The sequence below is a fragment of the Bombus pascuorum genome, unplaced genomic scaffold (assembly GCF_905332965.1).
Source record: "Bombus pascuorum unplaced genomic scaffold, iyBomPasc1.1, whole genome shotgun sequence".
NCBI lineage: Eukaryota > Metazoa > Arthropoda > Insecta > Hymenoptera > Apidae > Bombus > Bombus pascuorum.
In genome coordinates this window covers 13200-33463 of record NW_026869747.1, presented here as the reverse complement: position 1 = coordinate 33463, position 20264 = coordinate 13200, and the positions used below count along the sequence as shown (strand labels likewise).

The 20264-nt window shown below is 30.1% G+C and overlaps 2 protein-coding genes across 2 annotated transcripts; one reads left to right on the top strand and one right to left on the bottom strand.

Moving 5' to 3' along the window:
• Positions 1-3967: 3967 nt before the first annotated feature.
• Positions 3968-16276, top strand: LOC132915863 (uncharacterized). The gene is made up of 3 exons (XM_060975631.1): positions 3968-4088; positions 4708-4982; positions 15589-16276. Exons 1-3 carry the CDS (start codon positions 3968-3970, stop codon positions 15901-15903), a joined length of 711 nt encoding a protein of 236 aa, XP_060831614.1. The 3' UTR covers positions 15904-16276.
• Positions 16235-19589, bottom strand: LOC132915850 (solute carrier family 53 member 1-like). The gene is made up of 3 exons (XM_060975617.1): positions 19538-19589; positions 17292-17383; positions 16235-16708 (listed from the first exon to the last, which is right to left on the bottom strand). The coding sequence occupies exons 2-3, from the start codon at positions 17358-17360 to the stop codon at positions 16454-16456; spliced, it is 324 nt and encodes a 107-aa protein (XP_060831600.1). The 5' UTR covers positions 17361-17383; positions 19538-19589; the 3' UTR covers positions 16235-16453.
• Positions 19590-20264: the final 675 nt, after the last annotated feature.

Sequence of the window (20264 nt, the reverse complement as noted above, 5' to 3'; positions counted from 1 at the left end):
AAAATTGATTCGTGACACTAGCGAGAGAATCTGGTTCGGCTTACATTGTATTTCACATTTTGTACTTTATTATTCACAATATATATACTTTCAATACCTTACAATTTACCCACGCATTTCTTTAATTCCACATACACCGAATAACCCTAACACTGATTACAGGAAGGGAATACCGTGTGAGCGAGCCACTTCCGCATTCGACCGGAAACTGCAATGAGTACAGCTGTGGATCCGAGGGCCACGCTGAGTGTTCGCCAGAGGACTGCGTGCCCCTTCTCCCCAAGATACCACTTGCATCAGATATATCGGACGCACCAGAAGACGATTTCGAAATTTTCAACCGTGCCAGGGATCAAGAAATCGACGAGAACTTCTAAAGAACGATTATCGGCTGTTTCATGAAATTTTCGAACGCGTGACTCGCGAGAGACTCGGCTTTCACGTAATCGCGGTCTTCTACGTGTTTCGTCTTTACCTATTAAGCTTTTCTTCCTTATTCGGAATTTGTTGATCGATATGAATTATACGCGAAGATTGAACAATGTTAATCATTACGTTAACGTTAAAATGAATTATTTAAATTTGTGTGGTTTTTCTGATTTTGAAAATGACGAATGAAGAGTTAGTATTGTATATATACGTGAATCATAGTTTAATTTTCATGAAAATGGGTCAGGCAGTTCATTTTTCTCGTGCGTCTTTCAATCATTCCATAAACTATTGTGTCTGTCTTGTATCCGTGGGATCCCGTGTCCGCTTAAAAATGGTTGTATGCTAAATAAAAGAAAATCCTACGGTATGTCGATTTTCTTTCGATTTTCCCTTTATCCTTATATTATCTATATTATATATGTGTAATATACGTCATGGTTCTAAATCCGTGTGAAGTCAGCGAAATTCTGTGACCCAAGATAATATGGAAATCAAGAATAACAATATTACGTGGAGGTTTCGGTTTTGAGAAAATAAAACTTAAAAGCCTGTCAACTACATATGTATACGAGTTTGATTCTCGATTCGGCAGAAGTAAACAATTGATAGGAGATTATTCAACATGCGAAAATAAATAAAGAACACCTCCGATGTAATAGTTACTCTATTATTACGTATTATTTTGGTACGTGGTAGAATAAGTCATAGAATCTTCTTGACTTCATTTCGACATCGCAAGTCGCTTCCTGTTTCTGAATACCCAAGTTATATTTCACAAAGACCAGAAAAGTATTTAAGCGTTCAATAACATTATCCACTATATTAATAAGCGTCAATATTCAGCGGCACCATATTTAATACTTATTATATGCTTAAGATAGTTTCATGTTGTATACTAAGTTTTTACTAAATGCATGTTCACGATAAATATCTTGTAACTCCTATGTACATTTCTAGATTGGTTTCAAATTTATTCGATATAATACTGATAGTGGCATCTTGTAATGTTAATGACTTTCAACATACAATATGAACATAAAAGTTCTTTGCAATAAGTGTTGAAATACTTTCGTGAAAGCGTATAATTATTCTGGATAAAGTACTAATGTACTATTATAAACGTAGTTTTACTTTTAGAGATTTATCGGTATATCAATGTTTATTTGAAGAGTATGATAAATTTGCAGAAGTGATTGATATCAGAAAGTAACTTCTGGAATTATTGAACTCTGTGATAACAAAATAGATTGGAACGCGCTATAGAAAAATTTGTTCAATGGTATGATTATTACTCGAAACAATAATCTGAAAGCTGTTCTATAACAATCTATAAAATCTTCAAGGTACAGGAAATACGTTTTTAAATCCTATATTGTAGAAAGGAACAGAAGTAAAACTCGTTATGGTATATACAACTAATTATATCGAATTATATACAAGCATTTCTATATGATATATTATATATTTTATACGTAATATGTAATATAAAAATTGATATATTATATATATTCTATATTTTATGCAAAGCAATTTTTAAAATGATACCAGTATACGTAGAGTAAAAATATTTCCCAAAGGATTGTGCAACGTAAGTGACGTACGAACAAGATATTAGAAACAAATAATTAAATGGCGCGTGTATAGCAAGGGAAAGTAGACATACTTGGGATGCGTATTTGATTTCCACTACAATAGAATCTACGTTTGAATATAATTTTGTATACACATGTATTACTTCGATAATTATTCCAAGATTTCTTAAATTAATAATAAAATTAAGTAGACAATAAATTTAATAAACATATATATTATTCATTACTGTTAGATTATCATTAAAGAGAAGCTTGTTATTTTCTACAAAAATGTTAAATTTCCTTCGTTGTATTATATGCAAATTTTACATTAGAAAACTAAATATTTAATTTTATCAGCAATAAAGTAATAGCTTTTTCTTTTATCAACAGCTCCGTCTCAAGTTCTCAAATAAATTTCTGCAATTATTAACCATTTAGACAAGATAATATTGCTTAGAAAGTTAATTAGACGTTTATAAATAATGTTAACATCAAAATTGATTAAAAAACGAATAATTGATTCTATATTACATACAATATACTATAAAATAAAGTACAATTATCAATCTTCTTTAACAAATCTAATTTTCAACAACGACACATTATTTGCGTATTATTTACATACTTGAATAATAACAAGATAACTTCGATAACCGAAAACCGATTAAAATCCGGATGACAGGAAGAACCTGTTTCATCGGAATTAATCCAATTATGTAATAACATTACAAATTCACAGCAAACGTGTTTGCCAGCCGTTTCAATATCGACAAATAGCGCATTCCAGATTAATTAAACTAACGTCATCATTGATCAGTGATCAGTTATTTAATTTCATGTAAATACACATGTAAGTACAGATTCATTTGTTATTCGTCGTCCTTTATGATATATAATAATCCGTATTGATTGCTACGAAATGAGGAGAAAAGATATCTAGATCAAAGAGTCTGAATATTTTAATGAATGAAATGCAAATAGAGAGAGAGAGAGAGAGAGAGAAGGAAAGAGAGAAAGAGAATCAAAAACAAAATTATAAAAATACAGTACAAGATACAGTTATAAAATTAGTTTAACACGTACTCTACTTAATTTTTAGTTTAATGATACATATTTATATCATTCAATTAGGGAATTATTTGCTGGAAAATCTAGTTCTCAAAATCGTTCATATCACAAAAATTACAGCAAAAATGCTGTAACATACTAAATATGATATTTCTTTTACAATTAATACTTTATTTTGCAAATATCAAACACGGTAATTATTTTAAGTAGTTTATCTAATTATTAGGAGGAATATTTTAAAATGTCTCAATCAGATTTTTACATTAATTTTTATTCGTCAGCAGCATTTAGTTCTCTTAATAATTACTATATGTTACAAATATGACAAAAATTAAACAACAGATATTACAATATTTATTTCTTCCTTATGTAATTCTGTACTTATTTAAATAATAATGTAACCTGTAGTTTATTTAAATATGAACAATTTATTACATACAATCACAAAAGATCTATATTTTTATCAAGCCTAGGACTTTGGTTATCCGAATTGATCACGATCTGCTGTCGAATTGAATTTTTCCGAAATATTATCTATTCCATATATTTCATCACTTTTTCTTATTTTAAATAAAAGACAGAAGGTAATTTAGTTTGAACTATTTTATAAATATTAGTATTAAGGAGCGCCAAAGCTTTTCAATAAGAATGTAATAATTTCTTTAACATTCTGTTCTTGTTTCTCAATGTCTTTCAATGTTTCTCAAATCTTTTCTTGCAAGGGAGCATCTTTAAATTTTTGATTACTTGATGTTCTGATCATCGAGTCCGTAATAATATTAGAAAACATTTACTTACGATAAGAAAGGAAAAATATTTTTGAAATTATCACATAGTACATGAACAAGTAACACGAGCATGCTTAGTATCTTGATTGGTTTGGATTTCTATACATGAAAAATACACGAATTCCATTGACCGGCCGAGCATACATTTCTCCAAACTGCATAGAAATCGGCGTAAAAGTGAAAACATTTCACTTAGAAGGTCATACTTGTGTAACTCTTTCCGCGGGTTTGCAAACCGTAGAGAATTGCAGCGCTGCAATTCATTGTTATTCGATGTTTTCTGGCGACACTCTAATGAATACAATTATTTCAATGTTCATGTGTACTCTGTTATTTGTATAAGAGACAAAAGTGAGTCTCATTGTAGAATAAGAGAGTTCTTAAACCAATTTCATATATTTTAAGAAGACACACGTTTTATCTTTCACATTGCATTGTGAATCATAATTGATTTAAAAATGTTTCAAAAAGTTGATTACTATGTTTTAGAAGGATTAAGTTCTAAAGTGAAAGTAAACTAAGATAACCATGTACATGTATAATTCTTTGCAATAAAAGGTTTCCCAAGCTTTTTAAATATCCTAATAATATAGATTGCTTTCTAATTTTGAAGACTGTTTAAAATTTTACACATTTAAAAAATTAAAGAAAATTTTCAAATCAGAGTATCTCATATACTTTGTGCTTTTTAATTGGTATTTTAAACTTATGTAATTGTAATCTTATTATACTTATATAACTCTATATACGATTTACATTTATATATTAAAACTTAATTGAATCATATTTTAATTGTTATCATGCTAAAACACATTATAATATAAATCGATTTTAATGTTTCTCAGGTTTGATTACCTTGGTCTTCACAGTTCTACTGACGCCCTATAAGTCTCTCGGCCAGAGTTTGCAGATGTGCGCAGACGGAGTTGCCAGTTTGACAGGACTTGCTGGTATTGTTGATGCGTTGATGACGCCACGCAACAGATTTTCCGGCTTTACCATGGCTTTCCTTGTATTCGACCTCGCTGCCTTTGGCCTTTCGTTTACATCTCTATCTGTGATCGTCGTTCGTATTTCCACAAACGTAGGGATGCCACTGGATGGTGACAAGTCTAATTCGGTACGTATTGTCGTCTGTACTTTCACCGGTACTGTCCTTTCCTATTTCTTTTTCTCTGCTGAACACTATGTTGCACTACTGAAATGTTAATTACTATTTTTCTACGTTACTTTTGTTTTCTTTTCCTTCAGTTAAATTCTTCATTATTTAATAATCTATACAATTATTTATATAGTAAATAACAAGTATTGAAGTAACGATCAAATAAATGTTGGAGAGGACATACATATTTTTATTGAAAACTTTCAATAATTGTGCTGAACTATAGATGATACAATTATAATAATATTTTGTATTACGATTTGAATTATAAGATAACATTCATGTAAGCCAAATCTCACATTGTTGCCAGGACAATGCTAAATTAAATTTCATCCGGATAAAAATTGTATATATTTAAAAATGCTTTTTCATTAAACTAAAATTTATCTATCAAAATAGCTTCGCCTTAGATAAAGTATCCAATGCTTTATTACATTAATTAAATGTTTTTTTTAAAAAGTATTACGAATATTAAAAAAGTAGCTAAAATTGTTATCGAAAATGTACTAATATTTATTACTTACTAATAATAAGTTATTATTGCCTCTACCAGAAGAATTTTAACTAGCTGATGCACATGCACTATTTCATTTGCGAGAAGAGCATAATTCCAGAAAAAATGTCATTTCAGAGCTGTACTGAAAAATTGTTGATCGATCGTATAGAAAAATTCTTAAAGTGAAAACAGAAAGCGATTAACATAGCAAACGTTATATTATATTTCATGCTTAAGCTTGTAGTGCAACGATCGATTCATAGGCTAATTAGTAAGCCATAAAAGATATAACTTGGAAGAAACGAAGCTGGCACCCCGCTGGGGGTAGCCACCCACACGCTATACTTATTTTTATTTTAATTTTTTTTTCACCAATAAGATATAACACTTTACCAAATGTCCTTCAGGACAAATTGTAAAAAAACCAAAATAAAAGAAAAAAAAAAAGAAAAATTAGTAAGCAACGTCGGTGGCGCAAATTCGTTTCCGATCGTTTTCTCATTCATCGGTCGGGTCGATGAGTTTCGGCGTCGCAAATCAACCAGAACAGGGCTTAAAACCGCTGGAACCGTTCGATCGCCGGAGAAAGTTTCCAATGCCAAGACTAAAACGCGGTCAGGGCACGCACCATCGTGAAATTTCACAAAATTACTTCGCCTCTAGACCCCGATGGAACGCGTCGCGCCTCTTCCGCTCAATGATCTATTTTTCGAGATACATTTTTCGAGATGCAGTAACCTGAATTTTAAAGGAGGGAATCGATGGATCGGAACTGCAATGTTTTAAAGATTAAGAAATCGTTATAGCGTAATTGGAATGTAAAGAAGCTTGATGAAATTTTCGTATTTTAAATATTTTCTTATTTAATAGATTTTTATTTTCCAATGTGTATATCAGTATATCTTTTCCTGTTTCTTTTAAGAATTTGATGCAGTTTATATGTAAAAAAGCACGATATCTTATTGAAATAGAAACTCAACGATTCAAAATATTTCAATTTCATAAAATTTTAGAAGATCGTACGATGGAAAGAAATGGTAATGAGAAAAATATCGAGGAAATTCCAACTAAATTGGCTGAAATGATATATGAAGGTCTGAGATGAAAACCATGATAATCCATATTATCTATCATTTATGGAAGAGTAATTTAAAAATACGCTGTCAAGCAATTCTATATGAAAATTATACTGTCATTTTATTTTCGAGTTAAATGAGCTTCTAAATCTTGGCTTCTTGGGTAGTTAAAACTTCTTGGACAGTTAAAACTTCTTGGATAATTAAAGCTTCTTGGATAGTTAAAAAATATTAACAAGATCATTTTACAAATAATGTTAATCGTTCCTTACAAATTACTGTGTTTTTGTCATCTATTTTTGAAAGATTCATATCTTTGAATCTGTCAGGTTATTCCCTTTTAACTGTTTCATACTAAACTGTTTCATACAAAAATATTTCTTAAAAAAAAAAAAAAAAAAAAAAAAAAAGAGAAGAACAAAAATTAGAGAATCTTTTCATGTTTTATATGAACTATATTGTTTTATATTATTCTCCAATTCGACATTTATACCTTGAATGTAATATTTTGAAAACGACCACTGTTACTAAATTTTACCGAAAATTTATACATATCAGCAATTATTCACCTATTCAATTACTATACTTGTATAAATGTCTGTTATTATTTGTGAAACTCAGTTTTCTATTGTAAAAACTTGTTCGTAAAAAGTTAAACTTTAATAATATGTACGTGTGTATTCGTAGAGATCAAAGATGTACTATCTTAAGAATTCATAAATTCTTGTTATGTAATAAGAATCTAAATGTAAAGTTTCGCGAAAGAGCGGATTACGGAATTAATGATGGATCGAAGGTGTACGATCTGAAAGATTCATAAGTTCTTTTAATATAATTTGAGTCTGAGAAACTTTTTAAAAAGCTAGAGCATTGCAAAAGTAATAATTCATCGAAGGATTTATAAATCTTTGGATTTAACTTGAGTTTAAACAGCACTGGAAGAGAGGATTGTCGAAGTAACGATGACTTCAAAGTACACCGTTTTAAAGATGCAGAAATCCTTATAAGAGGACTCGAAGCTAGGAAATTTTTCACGAAAGCAGGATTATAAAAATAACAATGGATTAAAAGATTTATAAATCTTCTAAATTTAATTCCAATCTATACAAATGTATACAGGTGAAAGGTGAAAAGGTGAAAGGTGAAAAGGTGAAAAGGTGAAAAGGTTAAAAGGAATTAGAGAATTAATGATGGATCGAAAGTATGTTATGTTAAGAAAGTTAAGAAAATTTTTGTTGATTTCAAAAATGGTCATTTGAAAGATAAATGCACTTATCCTTTCTAGTGAAATGATCAAAATATGGTAATAAATGAACAATATTAATATTAAACGATAAGAGTTTTGTGATAATACTAGTATAACAGCACTAATATGAATTTTCAGTAAAACTAATAAATTTAGGGGCAATGTAAATTCTGTAAATGTTATTCAAAGTGTAAATATTAAATAAGAAGGTGGTACAAACATATTTCAACTCGTTTATAAAATAAACACTTTTGACAATAGAAAATACTCAAAGATCCACATTGTCTTAAATTGAAGAAATTCTTTGAATAGAAAATCGTTGATTCTAAAAAATAATGATGCAAAAAACATTCTAAAAAGGATAATAAAATAAATGGAAAAGTTTCTTTAGTTTAGACACGTTTTAACATCGCATCAACTCCATCACGTGGTTATTAGCGATAGCTAATAATAACAATATTAGCAGAAAGGAATTTATTATTATTAGGATATTCTAGTTAAATATCGCTAAATAAGGACATGCCTTTCAGGAAGGATAAGACGCGTGAAACTTGAGTTTTACCATTGAGATTTCCACCTAAAGCTCCTTTGATCTGGTATTTGTTACGAGAGTAATTGTATTTAAGACAATTTACAGAACATGTGTTTGATGGTAATTTGACAATTACAGATATCGTACGTTGGTTAGTGTTAGGTTTTGACGAATTAGATTTTGAGAATTAGATTTGTATGTGCAAGTTTAGTCTGACCAATTCTAAGTCTGTTTAATACAACTTCGTGTCGATGATCGAGATTCCTGAGACCTACGTTCTTGTTAAAAAATTCTTTATTTATTAATTCGACTGCATTCGAGACTGCTGAGTTTGTCCATTTCATTCGTTTGGCGATTCAGATTAAACATAGCTGTTCCAGTTGAATCGGAGATTTTTCAAACTTTTTTGTTAAAAATAAGGTAGGAACGTCCTTTGCTATCTTCTCCGCCAATTCATTGGAATATTCATCTATGCAAAAATAACTGTTTCACCTTCATTAATTACGGAGTGATTTGTTTCCAATATATCAAATGCGATATCATCAGATCTCTATACTTGATAAATGTGATAGCATCCCTGTTATCGGTGAGAATAGTGTGGTTTTTGATTGGTCAATTATAAGAAGTTGAATTGCTATTAATTCTGCTGATTTAATGCCAATATTGTTAGGTAATATAAATTTTAATATGTCATCTCCATAGATATAATTTTCCATAATTTTCCAGATCGGAATTTATCGAAACATGTTTGAATGACCAAAAAAGAATTTTGGAGAATCTATGCCAATAAATTTAAGTAAATTTAACGTCCAATAATCGAACTCTATTCCCCTTTCAATTCTCGAAGATGCTCCAGGCGTAATTCGTGGTTGCGGTCTGAATGCCTACGAGATTCTTGCGATGAATAATTGCAATAAGTGCCTTGTGTATATAAGGGTTATAAGGTGGTTTATTTTGTGATTAAATATGACAACTCTACTGTATTAATTTATTGATGTGTTTAATATAGATTCCATAAAGCTTAATAGTATAATTCTATTTTAATATAAAGATAAAGAATAATAAATTCTATGCCTTTTTCTATGCTACAGAAATGATTGACCTACTCGTCAATCGCACAGTCCAAACCAGTGTGCCTAGAAACCAGTGTGCCTAAAATTTGCACAGTATACTTCTTTTATGATGTAGACATGAAATAAAGAATAATTTATGGAAACTACAGATCCCAAAGGGGCAAAAAGAGGTCTAATTTTTTACAGGGTAACCGTATCTCTATGTCCACTAAGTTTAGAAACCTGAAATTCGACGTACAAACTTTCCACTAGAAATAAACGAACACGTGTTTGGGCGTTTTTCGAAATTGAACCCCTAGAAACTGTTTAAAAAGAGTTTAAAAAAATAAATATAAATTCAAATACTGTTATATTATAAAGTAAATTTAATAAGATCCAAACTCATGTTCGTGAATCACTGTACATGTCAACTATTGTCAAAGCTAACCCTAACAAATGCAACCACATCACATTCACATTGAGAAAACAGATAACACCAAACATCTTCCTGAACGGCACGCAAATAACACAAACAAGGCAAGTCAAACACCTTGGATTTTACATAGATACACACTTCACATGGGGAGCACGAGGCGGGTATGGGTTCTCAGTGCGTAGCATCATGCCCTGAGAAACCCCGATGTATCTGATGTTCACCTATAGTCGGGTGGCGGCTGGTCGGCGCTGTGGCGCCCGTCAGATCGCTGATCCGGTGCGGAGAACTTCGGAGAAGTTGGTGGGCCCATATCTGTCAAGACCACTCACCTCACCTTCACGTGGGGCTCCCCGTCACCCTGCATCGGTCCCGACCGGGGTAGGGTGCGAAAGAGTGAGTGGCACCAAGGCGAGAGTATGGCTCGTTAACCATACGCCATAAAACAAATAGATGATGAAGATGATGATGAAGATAATGATGATATGTCGGAAAATATAAATAATGAAGTTTACGGTGCAGGGGCGGGATACCCCAGTAGCGGCGCAGACGTGGGTGGACAAGCGGGCCCCGCTGTGTCGTTAGCTTGTGACCGTGGCCGGATGGGGGTGGACCACCAGGCCCCCATCCATGTTATCACGACTGGTGAGGAGGAAGAAGGAGACATTGAAATGGAAGAGGCTCCGATAGTGTAAGCTACATCAAAATTGATAAATGACAAATTGATAAATGACAAATTGATAAATGATAAATTGATAAATGACTACGAATTATTGTCTTTTTACAGAATACAGCGAGGTGCCGGGTATTCAACCGCCTTGCTTGGAACGTATATATAATCAACAAATAAAGGACACGAAATACAGCACACTCTTCTCTTAATACTGAACATTTTACTAATGAATTATAAATAGCCTATATGCAAGTATTATTTACATATTTAATTCGCCACAAACTGCATACAATTATATGTAATCACATATAATTATATATAATCACATATAAAATAAATACAATTGTTTGATGAGATAAGCTACAAATACCACTTCCCAGTGACAATTAATCTAGAACTTATATTTGTCACCAAAAATTATGAACATTATAATGTAATGTGCGCTTTCCCTTTAATTAAAATTATAATACTATAATAACAGATAGACTGCACTGTTGCTCGTTGCAAAATGAACATCTTAAAATATCAACCCTGTTTCTACATACAACTCACTAATATCTATGTACAACTATTATGATACACTTTATACATTTCTCAAGTATGAATTACCACTACGTTCACGAGTGCTTAGAGGAAAACAAGATAAATATAATTAAAGTAAGTACAGGCGAAAATACTGCGGATATTTTTACGAAGGCACTGTGTAGAGAGAAATTTGAAAGGTTTAGGTCATGGATGAATGTAAACTAAGAGGAATGTTAAAGGTTCTATTAAGTAATTCGACAAATCATGTAAATCCGATAAGCAGACGTTAAGAAGCATCTGGAAGAGTCGGTTGACAACAAGCGAGCGTGCGAGTAGGTTTACGAGGTCTTCAGAGTATAACATATGTGTATAACTGTTGTGTGTTGAATAAAGTGAACTATTTGAATTTCCGAATATATATATGTATATATATATGTATATTGTTTTTGTACAAACGTTTTATTTTTATTTTTTTTAACCGAACTATATCCATCAAATAGTTGATTATATATAAGAAAGTAGAACTATAGCACACAAATAATTACGAACATTTTTATTTGAAGTTGGCTATGTGGATTTTTGTATTTTTTATCAGATATTGAGACAATCTTTTATTATATTATTACCCTCAGAATATTCTCTCAATTAACATTTACTTTGAATTTAATTTTTGATATAAATAAAACATTTTTTCGATTTTGTCAAGCATTTTTAAATGTTATAACAATAATAAAATTTTATTAAATATATATGTGAATTCAATCTTCTACTTTGTAAAAGATTGCAACATGCACAATTTATTTGTTGATAATATATACGTTCGACAAGTTTTATTTTTTAAATTCATTTATTCATGACATTACACATATAGATTAGAGACGTTATAGACATTATTACACATATATATTGTAGACGTCACGTTAACGACTATACAATAGAATGGCGGCATTAAATTGGCATCACGTGTAACTTCATAAAAGATATAACTTAGAAAAAACGAAGCTGGCACCCCGCTGGGGGTAGCCTCTCACATGCCATATTTATTTTTATTTTATTTTATTTTATTTTCTTTCTTTTTTTTTTCTCACCAATAAGATATAACACTTTACCAAATGTCCTTCAGGACAAATTGGAAAAATACCAAAATAAAAAGAAAAAGAGAAAAAATATATATATATCTACGTATATTTTTTTAGTTTTTTAGTTCTTTTATTAGTTTAGTTTACTACATGCAAAGCACATCCCAAAGATTGATTTCGTCTATTATTGTATAATCATTATTTTAAATTAAACATAATAAAACATGTTTTACAAGGTAAACGCAATATCTGTACAGCTTGCTACAGTTTTATAATTTCCTTAAGTTAACTTATGCTGTTTATGATATTGCAAAGAAACAAATCATATTATATTCATTAATTAAACAAAGAAATGCTATTACTTGTAAGAACCTATAGTGATTGGCGAGAAATATCACAATTATATTTTATATTTGGAATTTATTTCACAACAAATACACAGAGCTACATGATAAACAACAGAAAAAATATATAAATTTATTAACTTTTAAATCTTACTTATTAAATATAACCATATCTATACATCGAGTAACACGACATGTATCTATATATCTATTCTATGTATCTATGTGTAACAACAACAATTGTCTAACAAATTTTCAAAGCGTTGATAATTGAAATGATAAAAACTTTCTACTTTTAATACTAGATCAACCAAATTTAGATACGTTAATGAAAGAAGAATTTTGAAAATCAATTAAGGGATATGATACATAACAATAGATACAATTGAGAACAATTGCAACACGATAGAAATTGATACAGTGTTTAATAGTGTTCTAAATACATTTCATTATTGGACATTAGTTGTCCCACTGTCGGCCGGGTGCAATCAATATCAGCACAAAGTCTTCTGCCGCTGTACCTTCGATACCATTATACAAATGTATATAGTACTCCTCTTCTTCGCCGATAGTGGGCATTCTGTCCACCGAACTCGGAGTTCTTTGTGTTAAATATTTCTCTTTGGGTCGAATGTAAAATTAAATACCATTATTCATTATTCCTTTGACTATCGTTAAAGAATATAAATGATAATATATGAAATGATATTCTATCTAAATTAATTTTCTTTTAAAGAAATTTTTTCTGTAAATATATGTGTATAATAAGTATATTTCCAAAACTTATATTCATTCCACATATATTTTTGTTTTTATATTTGATTATTTAAAAGACCCAAAAATAGTAAATAGTTAATTTATTAATTGAATTGATTTGTAAATTACCATTCTATGTACCTATTCTTATTCCTTGCAGTAATGAAAATACAACAATTTTGTATGTTATTTTCATTAGTCTGTTTTTAAGAAATAATAAATATAAAAGTCGTTCCATTGTAGGATTATTTCGTTTTTATCATTTCAATTATCAACGCTTTGAAAATTTGTTAGACGCAAAATTCTTCTTACATTAACGCATCTAAGATTTAAAAGTTAGTAAATTTATTTATTTTGTCATGAATAAATGAATTTAAAAAATAAAACTTGCCGAACGTATATATTATCAACAAATAAAGGACGCGAAATACAGCACACTCTTCTCTTAATACTGAACATTTTACTAATGAATTATAAATAGCCTATATGCAAGTATTATTTACATATTTAATTCGCTACAAACTGCATACAATTATATGTAATCACATATAATTATATATAATCACATATAAAATAAATACAATTGTTTGATGAGATAAGCTACAAATATCACTTCCCAGTGACAATTAATCTAGAACTTATATTTGTCACCAAAAATTATGAACATTATAATGTAATGTGCGCTTTCCCTTTAATTAAAATTATAATACTATAATAACAGATAGACTGCACTGTTGCTCGTTGCAAAATGAACATCTTAAAATATCAACCCTGTTTCTACATACAACTCATTAATATCTATGTACAACTATTATGATACACTTTATACATTTCTCAAGTATGAATTACCACTATGTTCACGAGTGCTTAGAGGAAAACAAGATAAATATAATTTGTGTTTAATTAATTTGTTGTTGTTGGTGTTAAACGAGTCTGAAATGTAACGTTGTTGGGTCAAAGTAAATAGACTTTGACGAATATAAATTTGCTATAGTAGTTTCGTTCAACCGCCTGACAAGAGAACAAGAGTTCTTCCGAAGTAGGTACCCTGTACCTGTATATTTATCTTTACTTTTCAGTCGAACAAGTACCAGCTTACCATTCTTCTACAGTAACGTACCTCGTTAATTATTCCGAATATTTCATACGTCTTTATGCCTCATTTGTCTTTCATCGAGATAATATTAAACTTTATGACCCACCTTTTTTTACCAAAAGATTTTTTAAAAATCAATCAAACCTCACACTTTTATCAAACGAAGAAAATTGAAACTTGCTGTTTATATTACTATATAACAATAGTTATATAGTTCAAGTTAGTACATTAAATTACATCATATTTTCGTGTCACACTCAATGCAGTGAGGTTGCAGAAACAATAGGAGAGGAAACAAATTCAGCTCGGCTGAATATCGATTGACAAAAGTTTCAAGATAGACATTTTTTTTTCTTTTTTTTTTTTCTTTAATGTTGTTTTTTTTTACAATTTGTCCTGAAGGACATTTGGTAAAGTGTTATATCTCATTGGTAAATAAAAAAAAAAAAATAATAATAAAATAAATATAGTGTTTTCCAAGTTATATCTTTTATGAAGATAGACATTTATACTAATGTGTTTTTAAATACTAATACATTAGTTAAATTACATAATCCATAAACAAATGTAATCGTACGTGTAATAAAACTATTTATTATTTATCTGTTGAAAAATATATAATAAACGTAAACATATTGAGTAATAAATATATAATTTTATTATACCATATAATAAAAATTATTCTATATTAATTATTACAATAAATTATTCCATATTTTATATTCTAGTGATAATAAAGATTATATATCTATAAATCGTAAATATATATTTTACAATATAATATGCACTAAAATTCCTTGTTGAAGATAATTACCATATTTAAAGTCGAAAAAGGTTCATAAAATGCCAAAATTTATAGAAAGTCTAAGGTGATTAATAACCCAGATTAATGTAAATAATCAAATGTAATTGTCGCTAATGACCTCGTAATTAAAGTAACATCAATCATTAATAAAATGAAAGTACCGTATGCCATTACAAATTGCAAAGACCATCATTTATAATATACTTCTAGTATGTTATAATTTTTTGTTTTTGTTTATGATTGTCCAATGAATCTTCTTTTTCTCCTTTTTCTCCTTTTTCAATCTATTTAAGAATAATCGTGATATATCTTTGTTCTCTAACACTAATATCTTCTTTCTAATTCTTCCGAGAATTTTACGCAGTTTACATGTCTTTTACATCTCTTGTTATTTATCAAAATTGATAAATGACAAATTGATAAATGACTACGAACTATCGTCTTTTTACAGAATACAGACTCTGTAAGCTATAACTGGATCGTGTTACTCCTTAACATCAGTGAGGTATTGGCAGACTTCATCCTGGTACTGCTTAACTGCCACTTTTATTCAACTTTGTATCCGAGGGTGCACAGCTGTTTCCAAATAGAGACAATCGACGACGTAGGAAACAATGATGAAATCGAGATGCGTGACATGGTCCAGCAGTGGGTCGCCCGACACAGCGAGATGCCGGGTATTCAACCGCCTTGCTTGGAACGTATATATTATCAACAAATAAAGGACGCGAAATATAGCACACTCTTCAACAACAAAACAAGATAAATATAATTAAAGTAAGTACAGGCGAAAATACTGCGGATATTTTTACGAAGGCACTGTGTAGAGAGAAATTTGAAAGGTTTAGGTCATGGATGAATGTAAACTAAGAGGAATGTAAATAAAGTAATAAGGTTTAAAGGTTCTATTAAGTAATTCGACAAATCATGTAAATCCGATAAGCAGTCGTTAAGAAGCATCTGGAAGAGTCGGTTGACAACAAGCGAGCGTGCGAGTAGGTTTACGAGGTCTTCAGAGTATAACATATGTGTATAACTGTTGTGTGTTGAATAAAGTGAACTATTTGAATTTCCGAATCCCTTCTATATCTTTACACTAAGTTATTAAATTCATAGTTTAATAAACAGGATATATACAAGGCACTTGTTCAGTTCAGCCTCACAATCTTCAATTTTGATGCACAAAGGAAATATTAATTGTTCATAAAGTACGACCTGCACTCTTTCTGGCAAACTATTGCCTATATAAAAATTACATTAAATTTGGAATAATATTGCTTTGCGTAGGTTCTGATAATAAAACAATTGAACTATTTTTAACTGGCATTTGATATATCTATATCAACTGTTTCTTCTTTCAGCAATGCCCGTTTGTCTTCTTTACTAGTAGCTTGTCGTTTACCACCAACTTTACGTTTACCTCTATTGAGTACACCATTTTCTTCTTCACCCATCATACGCAAAATTTGCGTTTGATCAGAACTTTCTATCGGTGCGATCGAAATATCAAGAACAACACTTTCAGCTGACGGTGCTTTTTCTACAGCAGTATAGAGCATTGCCTTCATTTCCTATTAACCCAAAGAGGTCATTTTAATTAATAGTGCTCTGATCTTTCATTGTACAGAGTGTCTCAGAATAAGTAGGAAATATTTTGGGAGTGGCTTCTGTATACCTAAACCATAAAAAGTTCATATGAGGATATGTCCTATTTGACTTTCTTTTCAAATTATAACGGTTTTTCTTTTGCAATTTATATTTCTTTCCGTAGACAAGTATTGTGTTTCTCAAGTTTCCAGCAAATACAGACTACATCTGGATATTTAAACATGGTAAGACATTCATTGGTAAGATATCTGCAAGCTTGCATTGGAATATAAAAATACCATCTCAAATACCTTTTATGAAAAGCAGTATATAATGTAGTATACAAAATAAAAGAATAAAAATTAAATCCACTATAACTCGAAAACAAACTCAAGTAAGATATATTTATATAAAGTCTTTCTATTGTTTATATATGCAGAAGCTACTCCTAAAATATTTCCTACTTATTCTGAAACACCCTGTGTATCTCCATTAGCATAGAAATAAATTTTTAACAAAGACAATTAAAATATAAATATTTTAATTTCCAAGGCTATTTTATTTTACCTCATAGCTTATGTATTGCTTACGCCATTCAGGCGTAATGTGAGCAGACAGATGTTCTGCAAACTTCATCTTGCTTCAATTGATGCAATAATCTGCAATAAACAAATTCGTTTAAATTATTGCTAAAGCGATATAAATATATAATATTAAAAATTTCCATAAAATAATTATGTATATAATAAAGCATACATAAAAGAATGAGATATATAAGTGAAGTACAAAGTGAGAAAATCATATATTATAATTGAAGAAACTTTTTTATTTCTATAGTCTATATATCTTCATAAACAACATTTACTCGATGTATTAATTTATTATTACGAACAGCGTATACCAAAAAAATAACAATATAATAAAATGAGCAAAGTGAAATATTATGATAATATAATTGCAAAGTAGAAAATGAAAAGATGAACAATTTAATCAAATGTTTCGTTTCACGCTCGTCTTTAAGGAATTAAACCACGAAAGAGGTCACATACACATACAGTGCTGGACAAAAGTATTGGCACAGCAAGATTGTTATGATACAAATGCTTATAACTATTAAACAAATTGATTTAAACAAAAAACTTTTTGACGTATTTATTTATTATCTATCCTAGTTTATTACATAACAAGAGCAACAATATAAATAAAATAATACGCAAAATAATAACAAAAATATATTTTTTGAACATTTTATGGGTGGACAAAAGTATTGGCACAGTAGAATATTTACGCTTATAACTAATTACATAATAAACTTCTAATATTTTGTTGGCAGTCCTTTTCTTTTAAGGACTTCCTTTAATCTTCTTAATTATAACACTCGATCAGTGAAACTGGAGACTTCAGTTATTAAACAACAAAAAACCAAGAAAGAGTAATAATGTCTAGAAAAACGAAAGAAACCACAATTGAAGAAAGAAAAATAATATTAAATTTATATAAGATGAATAAATCTTACAACGAAATTGCACAAATCATAAACAGAAGTCGTTTTACTGTGCGTTCAGTCATAAAACGCTTTAAAAGTGAAGAAAATCTAGAGAATCAAATTAGGAGTGGTCGCCCTTCTAAGGTAACAATTCGAGAAAAAAGGAAAATCGTAAATATTGTAAAGAAGGATCCAAAAACTAATTCGACTGAAATTGCTTCGATGTTAAAAGCTGAGTGTGAAAAAGAAGTAAGTACCAAAACTGTACGTAGGGTATTGAAGGATGCCGGTTATTCTGCCCGTGCAGCACGAAGAAAGCCCTACATCAGTAAAATAAACCAAAAGAAAAGAGTGGAATTCGCGAAAGAGTTTGTTACGAAAGATACTGATTTTTGGGAAAAGATCATGTTTTCAGATGAAAGTAAGTTTAATATTTTTAAATCTGACGGCAGAATATTAGTATGGCGAAAACCCAACACAGAGATGGACGAACTGAATCTGCAAGCCACCATGAAACATGGGGGTGGTGGTTTAATGGTGTGGGGATGTATGGCATCATCGGGTGTAGGAGAACTTATATTCATTGATGAGATAATGGATAAATATGTATATTTAAATATACTCAAGCAAAATCTTTTGAAAAGTACTCAAAAATTAAACCTCCCCAGGGATTTCTATTTTCAGCAGGATCGAGATCCTAAACATATGGCGTATATTGTTCGTCAGTGGATAATATATAATACTGCCCACACATTAAACACACCACCTCAAAGTCCCGATATGAATCCCATTGAGCACGTGTGGAACGAATTGGAAAAAAGAATTAGGAAACATAATATCACAAGCAAGTCTGAACTGAAGAAAGTTCTTCTGCAGGAATGGAGCAATATTGTACCTGAATTCACTAAAAAATTAGTCCACTCGATGCCCAGAAGATTAAAGGAAGTCCTTAAAAGAAAAGGACTGCCAACAAAATATTAGAAGTTTATTATGTAATTAGTTATAAGCGTAAATATTCTACTGTGCCAATAGTTTTGTCCACCCATAAAATGTTCAAAAAATATATTTTTGTTATTATTTTGCGTATTATTTTATTTATATTGTTGCTCTTGTTATGTAATAAACTAGAATAGATAATAAATAAATACGTCAAAAAGTTTTTTGTTTAAATCAATTTGTTTAGTAGTTATAAGCATTTCTATCATAACAATCATGCTGTGCCAATACTTTTGTCCAGCACTGTATAATGCACTTAAAACCTTTGTCGGCAGTACTAAATCAATATTTTCTGAATTCGTTTACTTCATGATAAATTATTATTACTTACATATTGTAAAGATATAGGAGGGATTCGGAAATTCAAATAATTCACTTTATTTCACACACAACAGTTATACACATGTATTATACTCCGAAGACCTCGTAAATCCACTCGCACGCACGCTTCTTGTTAACCGACTCTTCCAGATGCTTCTAAACGACTGCCAATTGTCCTTTGCCTCAACTCAGGCCTGGACACGCACTGACGGTTGAACACACACATTCGCATGTGCAGTGTAACTGTATCATCTTCCTGACGCATATATATGGATGTCTTTATTCTTACTTCTTATGTTTAACTGTCAAGCTTTACACGACACATAGCACCATTGTTTCTTCATACGTACAGGCGATATTCATTAGACGGCTACAAGTCTTTTTATTACTTAATTTAGAACGTTTTTCGCAAATATAGATAGCTTCTAGTGTCCATCTGTATAGTAAGGATTGACGAGAATTTTCCGATTAAATACCTTTGATAATGTCATCGCTCGAAGATTTATTTCAGTTAGATAAAATGCTTATATGTGATATGTATATAATCTATAATAGTTATATGCAGTTTATAATGTTAAGCATTCATATTTCGATTCTTACTTTACAAAAAAAGATTTTGTTTATATGTTTACGTACATATGTATACATGCATATTGAATGTAAAAAATATATCCTCATATATATATATGTATATTGTTTTTGTACAAACGTTTTATTTTTATTTTTTTTTAACCGAA